A 23651-nucleotide genomic window follows, 5' to 3' on the forward strand; every position below is an offset into this window, starting at 1 on the left:
TCAGACATTTAAGATAAAAATGTGCACACACTTGACTTTTGTGGTTGTGATTGCGCATGTAATGTTGGTTGCAAATATGTTTTAACATAGTTGCTGTGTGTGTGTGTGTGTTTGCAAGAGTGTGTCTAAGTGTGTTGAAGGTTTTAAGCACAGAGCATGGATACAGAGAAATGTGCTGGCCTGTTGCTATGGTAACTGCCATGGTTTAAATCCCTCCTCAATTAGCTAAGATGTTCCAACACCTAAAAAAGAGAGAGAGTGTGTGTGTGTGTGTGCATGTGTGTGTGTGTGTGTGTGTGTGTGTGTGTGTGTGTGTGTGTGTGTGTGTGTGTGTGTGTGTGTGTGTGTGTGTGTGTGTGTGTGTGTGTGTGTGTGTGTGTGTGTGTGTGTGTGTGTGTGTGCGTGTGTCAAAAAAAATATGTATTGGTCACATACACGTGTTTAGCAGACGTTATTGCGGGTGTAGCGAAACGCATGTTCTTATAGCTCCGACAGTGCAGCAATATCTAACAAGTAATATCTAACAGTTCCACAACATATACCCAAAATACACATACAGTGGGGCAAAAAAAGTATTTAGTCAGCCACCAATTGTGCAAGTTCTCCCATTTAAAAAGATGAGAGAGGCCTGTAAATTTTCATCATAGGTACACTTCAACTGTGTGAAAACAGTAAGTAAGGATTAAGAATATATATACATATACACTACCGTTCCAAAGTTTGGGGTCACTTAGAAATGTCCTTGTTTTTGAAAGACAAGCACATTTTTTGTCCATTAAAATATCATCACATTTATCAGAAATACAGTGTAGACATTGTTAATGTTGTAAATGACTATTTTAGCTGGAAACGGATGATTTTTTATAGAATATCTACATAGGCGTACAGAGGCCCATTATCAGCAACCTTCACTCCTGTGTTCCAAATGCATGTTGTGTTAGCTAATCCAAGTTGATCATTTTAAAAGGCTAATTGATCATTAGAAAACCCTTTTCCAGTTAGGTTAGAACAGCTGAAAACTGTTGCCCTTATTAAATAAGCAATAAAACTGGCCTTCTTTAGACTAGTTGAGTATCTAGAGCATCAGCATTTGTGGGTTCGATTAGAGGCTCAAAATGGCCAGAACAACTGAGCAAGAGGACAAGTACATTAGAGTGTCTAGTATGAGAAACAGACTTCCTGGACCCCAGGAAGAGTAGCTACTGCTTTGGCAGCAGCTAATGGGGATCCATAATAAATACAAATACAAGTTCCTCTGTCCAGTGTCTATGTTCTTTTCCCCATCTGAATCTTTTATTTTTATTGGCCAGTCTGAGATATGGCTTTTTCTTTGCAACTCTGCCTAGAAGGTCAGCATCCTGGAGTCTCCTCTTCACTGTTGACGTTGAGACTGGTGTTTTGCGTGCTATTTAATGAAGCTGCCAGTTGAGACTTGTGAGGCGTCTGTTTCTCAAACTAGACACTCTAATGTACTTGTCCTTTTGCTCAGTTGTGCACTGGGGCCTCCCACTCCTATTTCTATTCTGGTTACAGCCCGTTTGCGCTTCTGTGAAGGGAATAGTACACAGCGTTGTATGAGATCTTCAGTTTCTTGGCAATTTCTTGCATGAAATAGCCTTCATTACTCAGAACAAGAATAGACTGAAGAGTTTCAGAAGAAATGTCTTTGTTTCTGGCCATTTTAAGCCTCTAATCGAACCCACAAATGCTGATGTTCTCGATACTCAACTAGTCTAAAGAAGGACAGTTTTATTGCTTATTTAATCAGGGCAACAGTTTTCAGCTGTGCTAATATAATTACAAAATGGTTTTCTAATGATCAATTAGCCTTTTGAAAATTATAAACTTGGATTAACTAACACAACGTGCCATTGGAACACAGGAGTGATGGTTGCTGATAATGAGCCTCTGTAAGCCTATGTAGATATTCCATAAAAATCTGCCATTTCCAGATACAATAGTCATTTTCAACATTAACAATGTCTACACTGTATTTCTGATAAATGTGATGTTATTTTAATGGACAAAAAAAATGTGCTTTTCTTTCAAAAACAAGGATATTTCTAAGTGACCCCAAACTTTGGAACGGTAGTGTATGTAAGAGTGGCATTGGACTAAGATACAGTGGCATAGTATAGAGTACAGTACATACAGATGAGATGGGTGATGCAATATTTACAAACAACTAAAATGACTAAGATACCGCAGAATAGTACAGAGTACAGTTTACACATATGAGATGAGTAATGCAAGATACGGAGACATTATTAAAGTGGCTAGTGTTTCATTTCCTTAAAGTGGCCAGTGATTTCTAATCTATGTCTATAGGCAGCAGCCTCTGATGTGCTGGAGATGGCTGTTTAACAGTCAGGGGTGTAGTATACAATACAATACAGTATATACATATGAAATGGGTGATGCAATATGTAAAGACAATTTAAAAGTGACTAAGATACCGTAGCATAGTGTGGAGAGCAGTTTATACATATGAGATGAGTAATGCTAGATACGGAACAATATTAAAGTGGCTAGTGATCCATTTCTAAAAGTGGCCAGTGATTCCTAATCTATGTCTATAGGCAGCCGCCTCTGATGTGCTAGTGATGGCTGTTTTGCAGTCTGATGGCCCTAAGATAGAAGCTGTTTTTCAGTCTCTCGGTCCTAGCTTTGATGCACCTGTACTGACCTCGCCTTCTGGATGATAGCAGGGTGAACAGGAAGTGGCTCGGGTGGTTGATGTCCTTGATGATCTTTTTGGCCTTCTATGGCATCGGGTGCTGTAGGTGTCTAGGAGGGCGGGAAGTTTGCCGCCGGTAATGCGTTGGTCAGACTGCACCACCCTCTGGAGAGCTTTGCGATTGTGGGCGGTGCTGTTGCTGTACCAGGTGATGCAGCCCGACAGGATGCTCTCAATTGTGCGTCTGTAAAAGTATGTGAGGGTTTTAGGTGTTAAGCCACATTTATTTAGCCTCCTGAGGTTGAAGAGGCGCTGTTGCGCCTTCTTCACCACACTGTCTATGTGGGTGGACCATTTCAGTTTGTCAGTGATGTATACGCCAAGGCCCCATTAATGTGGATAGGGGGGTGCTCCCTCTGCTGTTTCCTGAAGTCCACGATCATCTCCTCATGTTCTGTTGATGTTGAGTGAGAGGTTATTTTACTGGCACCACACTCACAGAGCCCTCACCTCCTCCCTGTAGGCTCTCTCATCGTTGTTGGTAATCAAGCCTACTACTGTTGTGTCATCTGCAAACTTGATGATTGAGTTGGAGGTGTGCTTGACCACGCAATCATGGGTGAACAGGGAGTACAGGAGGTGGCTGAGCACGCACTCTTGTGGGGCCCCAGTGTTGAGGATCAGCAAAGAGGAGGTGTTGTTTCCTACCTTCATCACCTGGGCGCGGCCCATCAGGAAGTCCAGGACCCAGTTGCACAAGGCGGGGTTCAGACCCAGGGCCTCGAGCTTGATGATGATCTTGGAGGGTCTTGGTGTCTTGGTGTTGAATGCTGAGCTCTAGTCAATGAACAGCATTCTTACATAGTTATTCCACTTGTCCAGATGGGACAGGGCAGTGTGCAGTGTGGCAGCGATTGCATAGTCTGTGGATCTATTAGGGCGGTAAGCAAATTGAAGTGGGTCTAGGGTGGCAGGTAAGGTGGAGGTGATATGATCCTTGACTAGTCTATCAAAACAATTCATGATGACAGAGGTGAGTGCTACGGGACGATAGTCATTTAGTTCCATTACCTTCGCTTTCTTAGGTACAGGGACAATGGTGGCCATCTTGAAGCATGTGGGGACAATAGACTGGGATAGGGAGAGAGTGAATATATCTGTGAACACACCAGCCAGCTGGTCTGCGCATGCTCTCAGGACGTGGCTAGGGATACCATCTGGGCCGACAGCCTTGCGAGGGTTAACATGCTTAAATGTCTGACCCACGTCAGCCACAGAGAAGGAGAGCCCACAGTCCTTGATAGCGGGCCGTGTCAGTGGCACTGTATTATCCTCAAAGTAAGCGAAGAGGTGTTCAGCCTGTCCGGAAGCAAGACGTCGGTGGCTGGTTTTCCTTTTATAATCCGTGATTGTCTGTAGAGCCTGCCACATACATCTGGTGTCTGAGCCGTTGAACTGGGACTCAACTTTGTCCCTATACCGACGTTTAGCCTGCTTGATTGCTTGGCGGAGGGAATAACTACACTGTGTGTATTCTTCCATATTCCCAATCTTCTTGCCCTGGTTAAATGCAGTGGTTTGCGCTTTCAGTTTTGCGCAAATACTCCCATCTATCCATGGTTTCTGGTTGGGGTAGGTTTTAATAGTCAAAGTGGGTACAACATCTCCTATGCACTTCCTGATAAACTAATTTACCGTATCGGTATATGTGTCGATATTATTTTCTGAAGCTACTCTGAACATATCCCAGTCCGCATGATCAAAACAATCTTGAAGCATGGATTCCGATTGGTCAGACCAGCATTGAATTGTCCTCACCATGGGTGCTTCCTGTTTGAGCTTATGCCTATAGGAGGGGAGGAGCAAGATGGAATTGTGGTCCGATTTGCTGAATGGAGGTCGGGGGAGGGCCTTATATGCATTGTGCGTGGGTGTGCGTGTCGCTTTATATTTCTTAGTAGAACGTTCATTCGGGACCAGAGTCATTCATGCTTATGCAATGCCCTTTTCAAACCCAACTCAACTTCAAACATACACACACACTGAAATCACAATACAATATATTAAAATGCACATTACATATGTTATCACAACCACCAACGTCAAGCGCGCGTGTGTGTGTGCTAATATCTGTCTCCATGTGGTCAGGATCTCTCGACAGTGACTCCCATCACCCTGACTGTGGATCCACACGGATACTTTCTTCACTGGACTGATCAGAACAAGGTACACACATGCACATGCACACAGAGACATGGACACACAGAGGACAGATGACACCATGCTATCTCTCACGTTGGGACTCCTACTGTGTATCCTGCTTCTTCTTGCTGGGGCTTAGTCACCCTGTGTGTGTGTGTGTGTGTGTGTGTGTGTGTGTGTGTGTGTGTGTGTGTGTGTGTGTGTGTGTGTGTGTGTGTGTGTGTGTGTGTGTGTGTGTGTGTGTGTGTGTGTGTGTGTGTGTGTGTGTGTGTGTGTGTGTGTGTTGATTAGCGCCTGTGTGTCCCCCCTGTGTGTGCATGTGTTGATTAGAGTGAGTGATGAATATTATAACATCCCTCTCACTCCTCCTCTCATGTCTTTACTCTCTCTCTCCCTCTCTCGCTCTCTTTACCTCTATCTCTCCTGTAGGAGACAGAGTTTTTAGACATCACCCATATAAAGGATGCCAGAACAGGGAAGAGCACCAAAACACCAAAGGTACTTAGCCCCCATGACATCCAAACACTTGACCCAGGTATGTAAAATCAAGCTCTTGTTGGTTTACATAATTGCCTTTGATTCAGAGTCTGATTCAGCCAATTAACAATACATATCAGTAACACTGATAAATTAAACACCAGGCGGAAATGAAAAAAATGTTTTTGCCCTTGAGGACTGGAGATGACACCCATGGTCTAACCTTTGAACCTGACCTCTAACCTCTGACCTGCTGTCCTCCCTAGGAGGCGAAGCTGCGTGAGCTACTTGATGTGGGGAACCTGGTCGGTCGTATAGAGAACCGTCTGTTGACTGTAGTCACAGGACCGGACATGGTCAACATCACATACCTCAACTTCATGGCCCTGCAAGAGGAAGAGGCCATGGTACACACACACACACACACACACACACACACACACACACACACACACACACACACACACACACACACACACACACACACACACACACACACACACACACACACACACACACACACACACACACACACACACACACACACACACACACACACACACACACACACACACACACACACACACACACACACACACACACACAGAATGTTCCTCCCTCTCGCTTTGTGTTGTATAGGAGTGGGCTGAGGAGCTGTTCTCTCTGGCATCCAACCTGCTGAGTCACAACATGAACAGAGAAACCAGTCTGGAAAAAGCGTGAGTCTATCAGGAAAATTCATTTTGGAGCTGAATCTGCAGTAGGTTAAACAGTGGTCCTCCAAGGCATATTTGTTATTGTTTTGGTTTTGTTCATGAAAGGAGCATCCAACGTCATCTTAACCTTTCTGTTCTATCATGCAATGAGGTGCAATGTTGTCCAAAGGGGAAACAACAGTGTTCGTTGTTTTAAGCAACGTCTTTGTTGTTGTAATATTGTAAACTGAAGTGTCAGTTTCACCGCTACGGATTCCAGCTTTAAAGGGAAACATTGGTGTCAGCCTGATTTGTGATAGCGATGGAGATCACTGGAAATGTAGGCGTGACAGAGGTGTGTTTATTCTTCAGTTTCTCGCTCACCTTTTCCCAATCTTTCTCTAACAGGTACGTCAGACTAACCTTGCAGCCAAACTCAGAGGGGCGGATCCCAGTGAAGAAGTGAGTAAATCCCATTGGTTCCTCAATATATTTAGGGGGTTGTCCTGAGCAAGGCGTGGTGCAGAATCACTTATCTATATAAATCACCTTGTATCCTAAATAACCACTAATTATAGGATCAAGTTTTGTGATTCTGTGCAGCGCTCATAGAGGACTCATCTTAATATCTATGCCATTAGTGTCTGTGACAGCATGGGCAGCGCCAATGGAGCTATAACCCATAGGAATCCCCACCCAGTTAACTACTTTGACTACTTTAAAATGGTGGACGCATGGTGGAAGCCCTGAATGGCGACTAGAGGCTTCTATCATTCTCTATGGCAGCACTTTGCTCAGGGCCCATCCCTTCGAACACTGATCATCACTCCCGTGTCTGCTGATTAACTTCCTGTGAATCCTGTAGGATGTGATTGATTGATATTATGCATATCCCGCCCCTTTTACCCAGCATCGTCCGCATGTTCTCAGCAGACAAAAAGAGAGTGGAGACGGCCTTGGAACACTGCAACTTACCCTTTGGACGGGTATACATTATAACTATGGAATATTATACAATATGACAAACTATACAATATTGAAACTGGTAGTACTGGTGGTATTTTAAGTGGTATTTCTTTCCTCTCACATTCAAGCCAACTATAAAAATCATCACTTCTTGAGACCTGACTCATCTCAGCGGTATTTGTGTTCCTTTGCAGAGCAACTCTATTCCCCTTGAGGACTTCACCCCTGACGTTTACAGATCTTTCCTCTCCCACCTATGTCCTCGGCCAGAACTCAGCTCAGTCTTCTCTCAGCAGTAAGTACTATCAGTACCTCCTGGCCTCAACTCTAAACCCTGACCTTTTCTCACATCTATCAGCCATAACTCAGCTGTCTTCTCTCAACAGTATGTACTGTCACTAATTCCTGACTCTCTCTCGCTCTCTCTTTCTGCAGGGGTGCTAAGGGTGCTTACCTGTCTGTGGATCAGATGACAGAGTTTATTAACGAGAGGCAGAGAGATCCTCGTCTGAATGAGATTCTGTATCCTCCTCTCAGACCCTCTCAGACACAGACCCTGATGGAGAAATATGAACTCATCCAGAGCCTGCTTAAACAAGGTGTGTGTGTTTTGTGTGCATGCATTTGTGCCTGGGTGTAAACTTGAGTGTGTGTATGATTGTGTGAGTGTGTATAACCCTCCGTTGTGTGTGTGTGTGTCCTGTAGGGCTGATCACATTGGAGGGGTTCAGCAGATACCTGGTGTCTGATGAGAATGGAGTGATTCCACCTGAGAAGTTAGACCAGTCTGAAGATATGACCTTCCCTCTGTCTCACTACTTCATCAACTCCTCACACAACACCTACCTCACAGGTACACACAAACGTGTACACATGAGCACACGCATGCACGCACACGACTATAATTTGTTGACTCGCACACAATCGCACTTTGAAGCTGATGACAAATCTACTTCATCTGTGTGTATGTATATTTATAAATGTGGTGTTTGTGTATCTATGTGTATGTATATTTATAAATGTGTGTGTGTGTGTGTGTATGTGTCACGTTCGTTGTATGAAGGAGACCAAGGCGCAGCGTGGTATGTGTACATTCTCTTTATTAAAAGAATGTCTCTTTATTAAAAGAATGAACACCGAACAAACGAACCGTGAAGCTATACAAAATATTGCTGACAGGCAACTACACATAGACAAGATCCCACACCAGAAAGTGGGAAAAAGGGCTGCCTAAATATGATCCCCAATCAGAGACAACGATAAACAGCTGTCTCTGATTGGGAACCATATCAGGCCAACATAGACATACAAAAAACCCTAGACCTACAAAAACCCTAGACATACAAAAACCCTAGACATACAAAAACCCTAGACATACAAAAACCCTAGACATACAAAAAACTAGAGTACCCACCCTAGTCACACCTTGACCTAACCAAAATACACTGCTCAAAAAAAATAAAAGGAACACTTAAACAACACAATGTAACTCCAAGTCAATCACACTTCTGTGAAATCAAACTGTCCACTTAGGAAGCAACACTGATTGACAATACATTTCACATGCTGCTGTGCAAATGGAATAGACAACAGGTGGAAATTATAGGCAATGAGCAAGACACCCCCAATTCTGCAGGTGGTGACCACAGACCACTTCTCAGTTATTATGCTTCCTGGCTGATGTTTTGGTCACTTTTGAATGCTGGCGGTGCTTTCACTCTACTGGTAGACTGAGACGGAGTCTACAACCCACACAAGTGGCTCAGGTAGTGCAGCTCATCCAGGATGGCACATCAATGCGAGCTGTGGCAAGAAGGTTTGCTGTGTCTGTCAGTGTAGTGTCCAGAGCATGGATTCACTACCAGGAGACAGGCCAGTACATCAGGAGACGCGGAGGAGGCCGTAGGAGGGCAACAACCCAGTAGAAGAACCACTACCTCCGCCTTTGTGCAAGGAGGAGTAGGAGGAGCACTGCCAGAGCCGTGCAAAAAGACCTCCAGCAGGCCACAAATGTGCATGTGTCTGCTCAAACGGTCAGAAACAGACTCCATGAGGGTGGTATGAGGGCCCGACGTCCACAGGTGGGGGTTGTGCTTACAGCCCAAAACCGTGCAGGACGTTTGGCATTTGCCAGAGAACACCAAGATTGGCAAATTTGCCACTGGCGCCCTGTGCTCTTCACAGATGAAAACAGGTTCACACTGAGCACATGTGACAGATGTGACAGAGTCTGGAGGCGCCGTGGAGAACGTTCTGCTGCCTGCAACATCCTCCAGTTTGACCAGTTTGGCGGTGGGTCAGTCATGGTGTGGGGTGGCATTTCTCTGGGGGGCCGCACAGCCATCCATGTGTTCGCCAGAGGTAGCCTGACTGTCATTAGGTACCGAGATGAGATATGCTGGTGCGGTTGGCCCTGGGTTCATGTGGCTTCCTCAGCAGTTCCTGCAAGAGGAAGGCATTGATGCTATGGACTGGCCCGCCCGTTCCCCAGACCTGAATCCAATTGAGCACATCTGGGGCATCATGTCTCGCTCCATCCACCAACAGACTGTCCAGGAGTTGCACCACAGACTGTCCAGGAGTTGGCGGATGCTTTAGTCCAGGTCTGGGAGGAGATCCCTCAGGAGACCATCTGCCACCTCATCAGGAGCATGCCCAGGCGTTGTAGGGAGGTCATACAGGCACGTGGAGGCCACACACACTACTGAGCCTAATTTTGACTTGTTTTAAGGACATTACATCAAAGTTGGATGAGCCTGTAGTGTGGTTTTCCACTTTCATTTTGAGTGTGACTCCAAATCCAGACCGCCATGGGTTGATAAATTTGATTTCCATTGATAATTTTTGTGTGATTTTGTTGTCAGCACATTCAACTATGTAAAGAAAAAAGTATTTAATAAGAATATTTCATTCATTCAGATCTATGATGTGTTATTTTAGTGTTCCCTTTATTTTTTTGAGCAGTGTATATAGAAAACAGAGATATCTAAGGTCAGGGCCTGACAGTATGTATATTTATAAATGTGTGTGTCTGTGTACATGTACAGTTGAAGTCGGAAGTTTACATACACCTTAGACAAATACATTTCAACTCCGTTTTTTACAATTCCTGACATTTAATCCCAGTAAAAAAAGTCCCTCTCTTAGGTCAGTTAGGATCACCACTTTATTTTAAAAATGTGAAATGTCAGAATAATAGTAGAGAGAATGATTTATTTCAGCTTTTATTTCTTTCATCACATTCCCAGTGGGTCAGAAGTTTACATACGCTCAATTAGTATTTGGTAGCATTGCCTTTAAATTGTTTAACTTGGGTCAAACACTTTGGGTAGCCATTCACAAGCTTCCCAAAATAAGTTGGGTGAATTTTGGCCCATTCCTCCTGAGAGAGCTGGTGTAACTGAGTCAGATTTATAGGCCTCCTTGCTCGCACACTCTATTTTCAGTTCTGCCCACACATTTTCTATAGGATTGAGGTCAGGGCTTTGTGATGGCCACTGCAAAACCTTGACTTTGTTGTCCTTAAGCCATTTTGCCACAACTTTAGAAGTATGCTTGGGGTCAATGTCCATTTGGAAGACCCATTTGCGACCAAGCTTTAACTTCCTGACTGATGTCTTGAGATGTTGCTTAAATATATCCACATCATTTTCCTTCCTCATGATGCCATCTATTTTGTGAAGTGCACCAGTCCCTCATGCAGCAAAGTACCTCCACAACATGATGCTGCCACCCCTATGCTTCACCGTTGGGATGATGTTCTTCGGCTTGCAAGCGTCCCCCTTTCTCCTCCAAACATAACAATGGTCATTATGGCCAAACAGTTCTATTTTTGTTTCATCAGACCAGAGGACATTTCTCCAAAAGTACCATCTTTGTCCCCTTGTGCAGTTGCAAACCGTAGTCTGGCTTTTTTATGGCAGTTTTGGAGCAGTGGCTTCTTCCTTGCTGAGTAGCCTTTCAGGTTATGTCGATATAGGACTCGTTTTACTGTGGATATAAATACTTTTGTACCTGTTTCCTCCAGCATCTTCACAAGGTCCTTTGCTGTTGTTCTGTGATTGATTTGCACTTTTCGCGCCAAAGTACACTCATCTCTAGGAGACAGAACGCGTCTCCTTCCTGAGTGGTATGACGGCTACGTGGTCACATGGTGTTTATACTTGCGTACTATTGTTTGTACAGATGAACGTGGAACCTTCAGGCATTTGGAAATTGCTCCCAAGGATGAACCAGACTTGTGGAGGTATACCATTTTTTTCTGAGGTCTTGGCTGATTTCTTTTGATTTTCTCATGATGTCAAGCAAAGAGGCACTGAGTTTGAAGCAAGGCCTTGAAATACATCCACAGGTACACCTCCAATTGACTCAAATGATGTCAATTAGACTATCAGAAGCTTCTAAAGCCATGACATAATTTTCTGGAATTTTCCAAGCTGTTTAAAGGCACAGTCAACTTAGTGTATGTAAACTTCTGACCCACTGGAATTGTGATACAGTGGATAAGTTAAATAATCTGTCTGTAAACAATTGTTGGAAAAATGACTTGTGTCATGCACAAAGTAGATGTCCTAACCGACTTGCCAAAACTATAGTTTGTTAACACGACATTTGTGGAGTGGTTGAAAATTTGTTTTAATGACTCCAACCTAAGAGTATGTAATCTTCCGACTTCACCTGTATATTTATAAATGTGTGTGTGTGTATCTGTGTGTATGTATATTTATAAATGTGGTGTATCTGTGTGTATGTATATTTATCAAATCAAAGTGTATTTGTCACGTGAGCCTAATACAGCAGGTATAGATAGACCTTACTGTGAAATGCTTACTTGAAGGCTCTAACCAATAGTGCGAAAAAAAAGGTATGTGTGTGTGTGTTTGTGTAGGTAAGTAAATAAATAAAACAACAGTAAAAAGACATTTGAAAATAATAGTAGCAAGGCTATATACAGACACTGGTTAGTCAGGCTTATTGAGGTAGTATGTACATGTAGGTACATGTACATGACTATGCATATATGATAAACAGAGTAGCAGTAGCATAAAAAGAGGGGTTGGCGGGTGGTGGGACACAATGCAGATAGCCCAGTTAGCCAATGTGTGGAAGCACTGGATGGTCGGGCCAATTTAGGTAGTATGTACATGAATGTATAGGTAAAGTGACTATGCATATAAGATAAACAGAGAGCAGCAGCAGCGAAAAAGAGTGGTTGGGTGGCGGGACACACATTGCAAATAGACCGGGTAACCATTTGATTACCTGTTCAGGAATCTTATGGCTTGGGGGTAAAAACTGTTGAGAAGCCTTTTTGTCCTAGACTTCACACTCCGGTACCGCTTGCCATGCGGTAGTAGAAAGAACATTCTATGACTCGGGTGGCTGGGGTCTTTGAACATTTTTAGGGCCTTCCTCTGACACCGCCTGGTGTAGAGGACCTGGATGGTAGGCAGCTTTGCCCCAGTGATGTACTGGGCAGTACGCACTACCCTCTGAAGTGCCTTGCGGTCGGAGGCCGAGCAATTGCCGTGCCAGGCAGTGATGCAACCGGTCAGGATGCTCTCGATGTTGCAGCTGTAGAACCTTTTGAGGATCTCAGGACCCATGCCAAATCTTTTTAGTTTCCTGAGGGGGAATAGGCTTTGTCGTGCCCTCTTCACGACTGTCTTGGAGTGTTTGGACCATGTTAGTTTGTTGGTGATGTGGACACCAAGGAACTTGAAGCTCTCAACCTGCTCCACTACAGCCCCGTCGATGAGAATGGTTGCGTGCTCTGTGCTCCTTTTCCTGTAGTCCACAATCATCTCCTTATTTTGGTTACGTTGAGGGAAAGGTTGTTATTCTGGCACCACCTGGCCAGGTCTCTGACCTCCTCCCTATAGGCTGTCTCGTCGTTGTCAGTGATCAGGCCTGGTGTCGTCTGCAAACTTAATGATGGTGTTGGAGTCGTGCCTAGCCATGCAGTCGTGGGTGAACAGGGAGTACAGGAAGGGACTGAGCACGCACCCCTGGGGAGTTCCAGTGTTGAGGATCAGCGTAGCAGATGTGTTGCTACCTACCCTCACCACCTAGGGGCGGCCCGTCAGGAAGTCCAGGATCCAGTTGCAGAGGGAGGTGTTTAACCCTAGGTTCCTTAGCTTAGTGATGAGCTTTGAGGGTACTAAGGTGTTGAATGCTGAGCTGTAGTCAATGAATAGCATTCTCACATAGGTGTTCCTTTTGTCCAGGTGGGAAAGGGCAGTGTGGAGTGCAATCGAGATTGCATCATCCGTGGATCTGTTTGGGTGGTATGCAAATTGGAGTGGGTCTAGGGTTTCTGGGATAATGGTGTTGATGGTGTTGATGTGAGCCATTACCAGCCTGTCAAAGCACTTCATGGCTACAGACGTGAGTGCTACGGGTCTGTAGTCATTTAGGCAGGTTGCCTTTGTGTTCTTGGGCACAGGGACTATGGTGGTCGGCTTGAAACATGTTGTTATTACAGACTCAATCAGGGACATGTTGAAAATGTCAGTGAAGACACCTGCCAGTTGGTCAGCACATGCCCGGAGCACACATCCTGGTAATCCGTCTGGCCCCGCAGCCTTGTGTATGTTGACCTGTTTAAAGGTCTTACTCACGTCGGCATGGAGAGTCATCCGGAACAGCTGATGCTCTCATGCATGCCTCAGTGTTGCTTGCCTCGAAGCGAGCATAGAAGTGATTTAGCTCGTCTGGTAGGCTCGTGTCACTGGTCAGTTGACGGCTATTCTTCCCTTTGTAGTCTGTAATAGTTTGCAAGCCCTGCCACATCCGACGAGCGTTGCAGCTGTTGTAGTATGATTCAATCTTAGCCCTGTATTGTTGCTTTGCCTGTTTGATGGTTCGTCACAGGGCATAGCGGGATTTCTTGTAAGCACCTTGAAAGCGGCAGCTCTACCCTTTAGCTCAGTGCAGATGTTGCCTGTAATCCATGGCTTCTGGTTGGGGTATGTATGTACATTCACTGTGGGGACGACATCCTCGATGCACTTATTGATAAAGCCAGTGACTGATGTGGTGTATTCCTCAATGTCATCGGAAGACTCCCGGAACATGTTCCAGTCTGTGCTAGCAAAACAGTCCTGTCGTTTAGCATCTGCTTCATCTGACCACTTTTTTATAGACCGAGTCACAGGTGCTTCCTGCTTTAATTTTAGCTTGTAAGCAGGAATCAGGAGGATAGAGTTGTGGTCGGATTTACCAAATGGAGGGCGAGGGAGAGCTTTGTATGCGTCTCTGTGTCTGGAGTACAGGTGATCTAGATGTTTTTCCCCCTCTGGTTGCACATTTAACATGTTGATAGTTTTGGTAGAACTGATTTAAGTTGCCCTGCATTAAAGTATCCGGCCACTAGGAGCGCCGCCTCTGGGTGAGTGGTTTCCTGTTTGCTTATTTCCTTATACAGCTGACTGAGTGCTGTCTTAGTAGCAGCATCTGTTTGTAGTGGTAAATAAACAGCCACGATAAGTATAGCTGAGAACTCTCTAGGCAAGTAGTGTGGCCTGAAATTTATCACAATACTTCAGGCGAGCAAAATCTAGAGACATCCTTATTTCGTGCACCAGCTGTTGTTTACAAATATGCACAGACCCCCCCGTTGATAAGATATTCGTGATCGTACCTCGTCTAATTTATTGTCCAATGATTGCACGTTGGCGAGTAATATTGACGGTAACGGTAGCTTTCCCAGTCGCCTTCTCCGGGTCCTGACCAGGCATCCGGCTCTTCGTCCTCTGTACCTGCGTCACTTCCTCTTGCGAATAACTGGGATGTCGGCCCTGTGGAGTGTTTGGAGAATATCATGTGAATCTTGCATGTTGTAGAAAAAATCTCAGTCTAATCCGAGGTGAGCGATCGGTGTCCTGATATCCAGAAGCTCTTTTCTGCGGTAAGATACGGTTGCAGAAACATTATGTACAAAATAAGTTACAAATAACGTGAAAAACCCCACATAATAGCACAATTAGTTGGGCGCCCGTGAAACTGCTGCCATTTCTTCCTGCGCCATTTTCTTTCCATATGTATATATGTATATTTATAAATGTGGTGTCTGTGTGTATGTATATTTATAAATGTGGTGTGTGTGTGTGTATGTATATTTATAAATGTGGTGTGTGTGTGTGTGTGTGTGTGTGTGTGTGTGTGTGTGTGTGTGTGTGTGTGTGTGTGTGTGTGTGTGTGTGTGTGTGTGTGTGTGTGTGTGTGTGTGTGTGTGTGTGTGTGTGTGTGTGTATCTGTGTGTATCTGTGTGTATGTCTATTTATAAATGTGGTGTGTGTGTCTGTGTGTGTGTGTAGCGGGGCAGCTGGCAGGAAGTTCATCAGTGGAGATGTACCGTCAGGTGATGTTGGCAGGCTGTCGCTGTGTGGAGTTGGACTGTTGGAAAGGACGGACCGCAGAGGAGGAACCAGTCATCACGCACGGCTTCACCATGACCTCAGAGATCTGCTTTAAGGTACACATACGCAACCACACACACAAACATATGCATGCTCTGAAAACTCCTGCGTCAAAGCTAACTCCATTCCTAATCTAAGGCTAGAATAGTCTTTGCAACAAAGAAACAATGTTTCCTGCTTGCCTTGTCCATGTGCTTCTAAAACTTATACTGATATAGTCTATATCTGATAACTTCTATACATGTACATAAAATAACCAACTACTATAACATCTCCTTTTGCTTTACAGGAGGTGATTGAGGCCATTGCTGAGTGTGCTTTTAAAACCTCTCCTTTTCCTGTTATCCTGTCCTTTGAAAACCATGTGGACTCGTGAGTAAACATAGACATGAATAGGTGAATATACTAGAGCATCTTTGGTGAACTGCTCTTTAATCCTGACCCCTGACCTCTAATCCTAACAGGCCAAAGCAACAAGCCAAGATGGCAGAATACTGTAGGTCAATTTTTGGAGATGCACTACTGATAGACCCACTGGAGAAATATCCTGTACGGTTTTAGCACACTCACACACACTCACACACCCATCCACACCGACACCCACACACACAAACATGTACGCATGCACACGCGCTCTGATGTGTGTGTGTGCGGTGGGTTGGTGTGTGTGTGTGTGTGTGTGTATGTTCGTCTGTTAGCTGGAGTCTGGGGTACCCTTGCCAAGTCCTCAGGAGCTGATGGGTAAAATCCTCATCAAGAACAAGAAATCCCACAAGCCCTCGGCTGCCCATGGCAACAAGCAACTGGCAGAGCATCCAGCCAACCAGAGCGCAGCAGAGGAACAGGCAACAGATGAACCCTCGTCTCCTAACAACATCGCAGCTGGTGAGCCTGACTGCAAGTGTGCTCTAATGTATAAAAATGATGATAATAATAAAAATCATATTCATCATTTTCACCACTATCATTAGAGCTGGTGAGGGTCTCTAGAAGCCTTTTATAAGAGTCGGCGAACATTTGTCACTTTTTAAGTTTATGAAAATGTAAACAGATTCTTCTCTTCTTTCAGGTGAAATAGACGCTGAAGACGATGACGATGATGATGACGATGACTGTAAGAAGACGTCAGATGAAGTGAGTTCAGTAGCTTGCCCTCTGCTACCATGGTTACTTGGTTACCCTCTAACACTGGTGATGTACTGTAGGTTAGAGGTGAAGGGTCAGGGTTGGAGTAACATGGCTACCTGTTATGTGATGACTTTGTCTCCAGGGGACAGCAGAGGAACGGGAGGCCGTAGCTACAGAGGAGATGTCCACTCTGGTCAACTACGTCCAGCCCACCAAGTTCAACTCCTTCGAGGCTTCCAAAAGTATACTGGCTCACTGAAAATAGACAAAGACGCACTCACAAACAAACACACACAAATACATAATAAACCATTATGTTCTTTCCCCAGAGGTTAATCGTAGCTATCAAATGTCATCATTTGTGGAGACTAAAGCTCTGGAGCACCTCACCAAGTCGCCCGTGGAGTTTGTGGAGTATCCTTAAGATTCAGCTGACCTCTAAATAACCCCAACTATAACCTTGAACCCTAACTCAACTCCAGTATTAGTTTGTCGTGTTGTTGATTACTTTCCTCTCAAGGGTCACGTTGCTCTATCTAGTTTAGTCTCGTCAAAGCAGGTGACTATACAAAGGCCCTACTCTCCTCACCGTAAATGTCTTTAACCTGTCCTCTCAGATATAACAAGCAGCAGTTGAGTCGTATCTACCCTAAAGGCACGAGGGTGGACTCCTCCAACTACATGCCACAACTCTTCTGGAATGCTGGCTGCCAGCTGGTGGCACTCAACTTCCAAACTATAGGTGAGACATTTTGATTGTGTTGCCTTGGATGTGACCTAATAAAAGCAATTGTTCACAAACTATAGATGGGGCAGCACTGCTTACTTGACCTATAACCATTGACCTTGCTTAACCTCTGACCTCTCTCTCGCTCTCTCTCCCAGACCTGTCTATGCAGTTGAACCTGGGCATGTATGAGTACAATGGGAAGAGCGGCTACAGACTGAAACCAGAGTTCATGAGAAGACCAGACAAACACTTTGACCCGTTCGCTGAGAGCACCGTGGACGGCATAGTGGCCAACACTGTCAAGGTCAAGGTAAGAGTTACAAAATACCATAACACAACACACTGTGGTTAACTAATTAACCAGTTAGATTAGACTAAACTGGTGTTATGAAATGAGCTTCTCTCCTACAGATAATCTCAGGCCAGTTTCTGAGCGACAAGAAGGTAGGTGTGTACATAGAGCTGGACATGTTTGGTCTTCCTGTGGACACCAGGAGAAAAGCCCTGAAGACTAAGACGTCCCAGAGCAACGCTATCAACCCAGTCTGGGATGAAGAGCCAATTATCTTCAAGAAGGTGAGAAACAGTAACCAACTGGGTTTGAAACCAGGTCTCCTGCACGCCATAAAATGGGACTGTGTTAGCCCTCTGAGCTAAAGCCTAGGGAATTCTTCAGGACTTAACAAGCTGTATAACCATAGAATGCAAGTGTATACTATTGAAGTGCAACTGTATAACTGCGTAAAACTGTTCTTTTAACTGTATAATTGTGTATAATGTTAAAGTATATTCATGTATGACTGTGTATAATTGTGTTGTTGCAGGTGGTTCTCCCCACGTTGGCCTCTCTGAGAATCGCTGCATTTGAGGAAGGAGGAAAGTTCATAGGTCACCGTATTATCCCTGTGCCAGCCATACGGCCCGGTAAACATTCTATTTACCTGTAATCAGTAAAGACTGCCTCTGCAATGAGTTTGTCATCTCTTTCTCTGTAGTCCCTATTGTCCTCAGGTTATTAACTGTGTTTTATCTATCTCAGGTTATCGCTACATCGGACTGAGGAATGAGAAGAACCAGTCTCTGATTCTGCCTGCTGTGTTTGTCTACATTGAAGTGAAGGACTATGTCCCAGACACCTTTGCAGGTAGGTCTGGTATACGACAATGCCTATTAGACCTGGAGGTCTCTATGTAAGCTTAGTACCAGTTTATCCACATGGTATCAAGGCTAATCCCTAATGTGTTTGTGTGTGTGTGCAGATGTAATCGAGGCGCTGTCTAATCCCATCCGGTATGTGAATCTCTTGGAGCAGCGGTCCCAACAGCTGGCTGCTCTCACTCTGGAGGAAGGGGAGGAGGAGACCAGTAAAGAGGTTTGTGGTCAAACTAGGGTTGTGTGGTTGAAAATTATGGACAGTAAAAACAATGTATGTATTTAGAAGTACCATTATATTGCTACTGTTGTTGTGTTATTGTATTAAAGATTGAGGCTAATGCTGATCAACCCGGGCTTGCTGAGCCAAAAGCCAACCTACGATCTGCTCCTTTGGAGAACGGTCTCAGCCCCAGCCCTGCCGTCACACCCAGAACTCTGACTAATACACCCCAGTCTGCAACTACAGGTAACCCCTGACCCTGACCCACTAACTTCTATCTGCTATCGCCACACCCAAGACTGCTACAATGTCACTGCAGATGTATTGACATGAATGATTTTCTCATTAAATCAAATCAAATCAAATCAAATGTATTTATATAGCCCTTCGTACATCAGCTGATATCTCAAAGTGCTGTACAGAAACCCAGCCTAAAACCCCAAAGAGCAAGCAATGCAGGTGTAGAATGGAGCATGCCAACCAATCATAGTGTTTTCTAGTTGTTTCAGAACCAACCAAACCAGCAGCGAAGACTGAAGACATGGTGCAGAGCGTTCTGATAGGTCAGAGGGAGAAAGGGGGAGGGGTTGTGTGTGTGTGTGTGTGTGTGGTGGTGTGTTTGTCCGTATAAGATGGTGTGTAGACTGTGTTCCACTGTGTGGTCTCTGCCTGTTCAGATATGAAGGCGGTCACACTAGAGGAGCTCAGGCAACATAAGCTGATAGTGCGGGAGCAGAAGAGACACTACAGGGAGATGAAGGATGTGGTGAAGAGACACCAGAAGAAGACTTTGGAGATGGTGAAGGAACAGACCACCAAGTACAACCAGGCTCAGAACCAACACACACGCAGACACAACGCTCTCCTGAAGACTAAACAACATGGTAAGACAAGGTAGGTAGGGTGGAGGGTAGGCAGATCTGGTAGAGTGTAGGGTTGTGTGTATGTGTGTTGTCCCTAACCCCTGACTCATGGTGTGTGTGTGTGTGTGTGTGTGTGTGTGTGTGTGTGTGTGTGTGTGTGTGTGTGTGTGTGTGTGTGTGTGTGTGTGTGTGTGTGTGTGTGTGTGTGTGTGTGTGTGTGTGTGTGTGTGTGTGTGTGTGTGTGTGTGTGTGTGTGTGTTAGAAGTTTGTCACCTGAAGGGAAGGCTGAACTGAAGCAGTTTGAGGATGGAGAGGGGCAACTGAGGGAGATGAGAGAACAACAACAGCAACAGCTACTGGAGTTGAGACAGGAACAATACTACAGTGAGAAATACCTCAAACGAGAACACATCAAACAGGTAACACGCACGCACACACACAGATTATAGATTACATAATTGTACATTCCAATACTGTATATCGCCACTATTGCAGATGAGTGAGAAACTGACTACGGTGACTGAGGAAAGCCAGAACAACCAGATGAAGAAATTAAAAGACATATGTGACAAGTGAGTTTGATATGACTGTGAGACATCAGTTTAACAGAGATGCGAAGTTAGTGTACTATAGAGATATAATTGGATATAATTCTATCAAATATATAATTTGTGATGCTTCACCTTTGCAGAGAAAAGAAAGACCTGAAAAAGAAAATGGACAAAAGGAGAACAGAGAAAATCAAAGAAGCTATGACAAAAGAGAAGCACTTGGTAGAAGAGTAAGTGTACCAAACCCAATAACTTCAATCATTAAACCCTCTCCCTGGCTCTGGGACTGAAGAGACAAACTATGTAGCATTTTACTGCTGAGGTAGGGTACTATCCCCAACGTCAACCTGACCCCGTTGTCCAGTGACCACTTCATACACCTCTGTGTCAGGGTACGACCAGGTTTACAGGGAACTCAGTCAATCAGGAAACCTGGTCAGCCAATCACATACCCTATCTGGTGGGGTAACAGCCCCCCCCCCCTTCTATCAGTACCTCAGTCTCTCACTACAGCTCCAAGAATTAACAACCAGTTGACTAACCTGGCTGCACCAACATTCAAGGACTCACCTATGGTCCTCACTCCTTGGCAGCTTATTCTCTGGACATTCCATCACTAGTGTTAGCGCATTCATGACCATAAAACCACTATACACTACAACTAGTTTTCTCCTCTGTAATGTCATGTGTGCCTGTCTTGGGTGTGAAATAAAGTGTGAATTGTATCCCTGTCTCCTGCTGGTCATTATCAGTCCTCTTACCAGGACTCTGGGACAGTTGAATCTATACTAAATCGGCACAGCTTTCTGAAACCACAACCAACAGGCGGTGCTCTTTTTCATGGATTGGTACAATTGTGCTGGACTACCAGTAGTGACAGGATGCAGTTCACACCGCATTCCATGCCCCTGACCAGGCGTGCACGCCGGTGAGAAGAGGAGGACCGGAGACTCCAGTGCATAGGGAAGAAGCCCAAGCTAAGAGAACTCTATGTTTGTGTGTGTGACAGAAAGAGAGGCTGGATTTCTGTATGTATGACTATTTATTATTCTGTTGTTAGGGGGAAGTTGGAGATCAACAAATCATATGTGAATGAAGTGGTACAGAACATCAAAAGGGTAAGGATGGAAGGATTGGGGGTCAGATAGTCTCTCGTGGATAGTGGTGTAAAGTACTTAAGTAAAAATACTTTAAAGTACTACTTAAGTCGTTTTTGGGGGATATCTGTACTTCACTATTTATATTTTTGACTACTTTCACTTTTACTTCACTACATTCCTGAAGAAAATTATGTACTTTTTTACTCCATACATTTTCCCTGACACCCAAAAGTACTTGTTACATTTTGAGAGGCAGATGGTGACAGGAAAATGGTCCAATTCACATACTTATCAAGAGAACATCCCTGGTCACCTCTACTACCTCTAATCTGGCGGACTCACTAAACATTTGTAAATGAAGTCTGAGTGTTGGAGTGTGCCCCTGGCTATCCGTAAATTAAACAAAACAAGAAAACTGTGCTGTCTGGTTTGCTTAATATAAATAATTTCAAATTATTTGTGCTTTTACTTTTGATACTTATGTATATTGTAGCATATATATATTTAACTTAAGTATATTTAAAACCCAATACTACTTGAGACTTTTACTCTAGTATTTTACTGGGTGACTTTCACCTTTACTTGAGTAATTTTCTATTAAGGTATCTTTACTTTTACTCAAGTATGATGATTGGGTACTTTTTCCTCCACTGCTCGTGGCCAGACATCACACTGTACTCTCGTTGGAGAATCAACAGCGTGACGTCTGGTACTGTTATTTTCCTGTGAAGTGATAGCGCTTCCAGGATGGAGCAGTCCAATCACTGAAGGTAACCTCTCTCTTCCCTGCTCTAGCTGGAGGATGCTCAGGCAAAACGCCAAGAGAGACTGGTGGAGCAGCACAAAGACATCCAGCAGCAGATTCTTGATGAGAAACCAAAGGTGACATACCAAATAACCCATGACCTCTTACCTTTAAATCCGTAACCCGAACCCTAAACCTCTAGCATCTAACTATAACCCCTGACCTCTACCCCTTTCTCCTAACTCTGACATCTGACCCCAGCTGCAGGGTGCAGTGGAGGCGGAGTACCAGGAGAAGTTCTGTCTGTTGCCGGGGGAGATCCAGGACTTCCTGCAGAACAGGAAAGGGGGGGTCAAAGGTTACGTCGTGCCCCAGCCCTCCACCCCCCATGACATACTCTCTGAGGAGGAACTAGAGGACCAGAGGAAGTGAGAAAGACAGAAAGCGAGAGGAGATGGAAAGAGAGCTTTTCTTCTTAATAAATGCTGGTTTACTACTGCACTCTAAAGGTAGTCCTGGATAATTTGTATTGTTATGTTATCTGTAGCATATTGTAAACTTTTTGAGAGTTGAGATTTGATATATTCTCCTACTGCTACATTGTACTGCCTTTAATGGGGCTTCCAAGACAACTGGGAACTCTGAAGAAAAAAACGAGGTCAATTCATGATGTCAGTGACTTTCCGATCGGAAAGTCTGAGCTATAGAAAGATGCCAGAGTTTCAAGTTGGAATTCTGAGTGGGATGACCGTTCAAAACTATTTTTCCCAGTTGGAGCAAAAAATGTTGAGGTCCCTGTTGTCTGAACGCATTGAAGTCGGAGAGACTTGCTGATTCGTTGAACGCGGCACATGTATGACTACAACCAGTTAGCAAGTCAGAAATTTCAGAGTTTCCTAGTTCCGACTAGCATGTGAACACGGCATGTCACCCGTGCAATCAACGCATTCCTACGTTATACTTCCGTGTTTATGTCCTTGTTATTTTGAATTGGCGATTAAATCATCAAATTCATGAAAACGTGGTCATATAAGATATATGAAGGAATGTTTGTTATTGAATTTACTACTGCCAAATAACTTTCATTTAGTTTCTGAACTAAGACCATTCACTATGTTTTCTGCCCTAAGACCATTCACTATCTTTTCTGCCCTAAGACCAGTCACTATGTTTTCTGCCCTAAGACCATTCACTATGTTTTCTGCCCTAAGACCATTCACTATGTTTTCTGCCCTAAGACCATTCACTATGTTTTCTGCCCTAAGACCATTCACTATGTTTTCTGCCCTAGACCATTCACTATGTTTTCTGCCCTAAGACCATTCACTATGTTTTCTGCCCTAAGACCATTCACTATGTTTTCTGCCCTAGACCATTCACTATGTTTTCTGCCCTAAGACCATTCCCTACGTTTTCTGCCCTAAGACCATTCACTATGTTTTCTGCCCTAAGACCATTCACTATGTTTTCTGCCCTAAGACCATTCACTATGTTTTCTGCCCTAAGACCATTCTCTATGTTTTCTGCCCTAAGACCATTCACTATGTTTTCTGCCCTAAGACCATTCTCTATGTTTTCTGCCCTAAGACCATTCACTATGTTTTCTGCCCTAAGACCATTCACTATGTTTTCTGCCCTAAGACCATTCACTATGTTTTCTGCCCTAAGACCATTCACTATGTTTTCTGCCCTAAGACCATTCACTATGTTTTCTGCCCTAAG

The 23651-nt window shown here is 44.3% G+C and overlaps 1 protein-coding gene across 3 annotated transcripts in view; it reads left to right on the forward strand.

Moving 5' to 3' along the window:
* Window positions 1-22361, forward strand: part of LOC118369074 (1-phosphatidylinositol 4,5-bisphosphate phosphodiesterase beta-1-like) — a 37006-nt gene extending 14645 nt beyond the window's left edge. The window contains exons 3-33 of one of the 3 annotated variants that reach the window (XM_052496772.1): window positions 4826-4903; window positions 5309-5377; window positions 5623-5763; window positions 5996-6075; window positions 6460-6513; window positions 6962-7037; window positions 7212-7312; window positions 7453-7616; window positions 7724-7870; window positions 15336-15493; window positions 15727-15809; window positions 15902-15986; window positions 16136-16322; window positions 16507-16571; window positions 16708-16807; window positions 16895-16979; window positions 17183-17307; window positions 17451-17605; window positions 17707-17871; window positions 18120-18219; window positions 18335-18439; window positions 18555-18667; window positions 18778-18916; window positions 19171-19233; window positions 19348-19564; window positions 19796-19952; window positions 20029-20105; window positions 20225-20314; window positions 21145-21202; window positions 21980-22066; window positions 22191-22361. In XM_052496772.1, the coding sequence (XP_052352732.1) occupies window positions 4826-4903; window positions 5309-5377; window positions 5623-5763; window positions 5996-6075; window positions 6460-6513; window positions 6962-7037; window positions 7212-7312; window positions 7453-7616; window positions 7724-7870; window positions 15336-15493; window positions 15727-15809; window positions 15902-15986; window positions 16136-16322; window positions 16507-16571; window positions 16708-16807; window positions 16895-16979; window positions 17183-17307; window positions 17451-17605; window positions 17707-17871; window positions 18120-18219; window positions 18335-18439; window positions 18555-18667; window positions 18778-18916; window positions 19171-19233; window positions 19348-19564; window positions 19796-19952; window positions 20029-20105; window positions 20225-20314; window positions 21145-21202; window positions 21980-22066; window positions 22191-22361 (3495 nt within the window). Of the gene's footprint in view, window positions 1-4825; window positions 4904-5308; window positions 5378-5622; window positions 5764-5995; window positions 6076-6459; window positions 6514-6961; window positions 7038-7211; window positions 7313-7452; window positions 7617-7723; window positions 7871-15335; window positions 15494-15726; window positions 15810-15901; window positions 15987-16135; window positions 16323-16506; window positions 16572-16707; window positions 16808-16894; window positions 16980-17182; window positions 17308-17450; window positions 17606-17706; window positions 17872-18119; window positions 18220-18334; window positions 18440-18554; window positions 18668-18777; window positions 18917-19170; window positions 19234-19347; window positions 19565-19795; window positions 19953-20028; window positions 20106-20224; window positions 20315-21144; window positions 21203-21979; window positions 22067-22190 lie in introns of those variants that run through there. The other 2 variants (XM_052496773.1, XR_008092956.1) reach the window with 2 other exon arrangements.
* Window positions 22362-23651: the final 1290 nt, after the last annotated feature.

The sequence above is a fragment of the Oncorhynchus keta genome, chromosome 35 (genome assembly GCF_023373465.1).
Source record: "Oncorhynchus keta strain PuntledgeMale-10-30-2019 chromosome 35, Oket_V2, whole genome shotgun sequence".
Classification (NCBI taxonomy): Eukaryota; Metazoa; Chordata; class Actinopteri; order Salmoniformes; family Salmonidae; genus Oncorhynchus; species Oncorhynchus keta.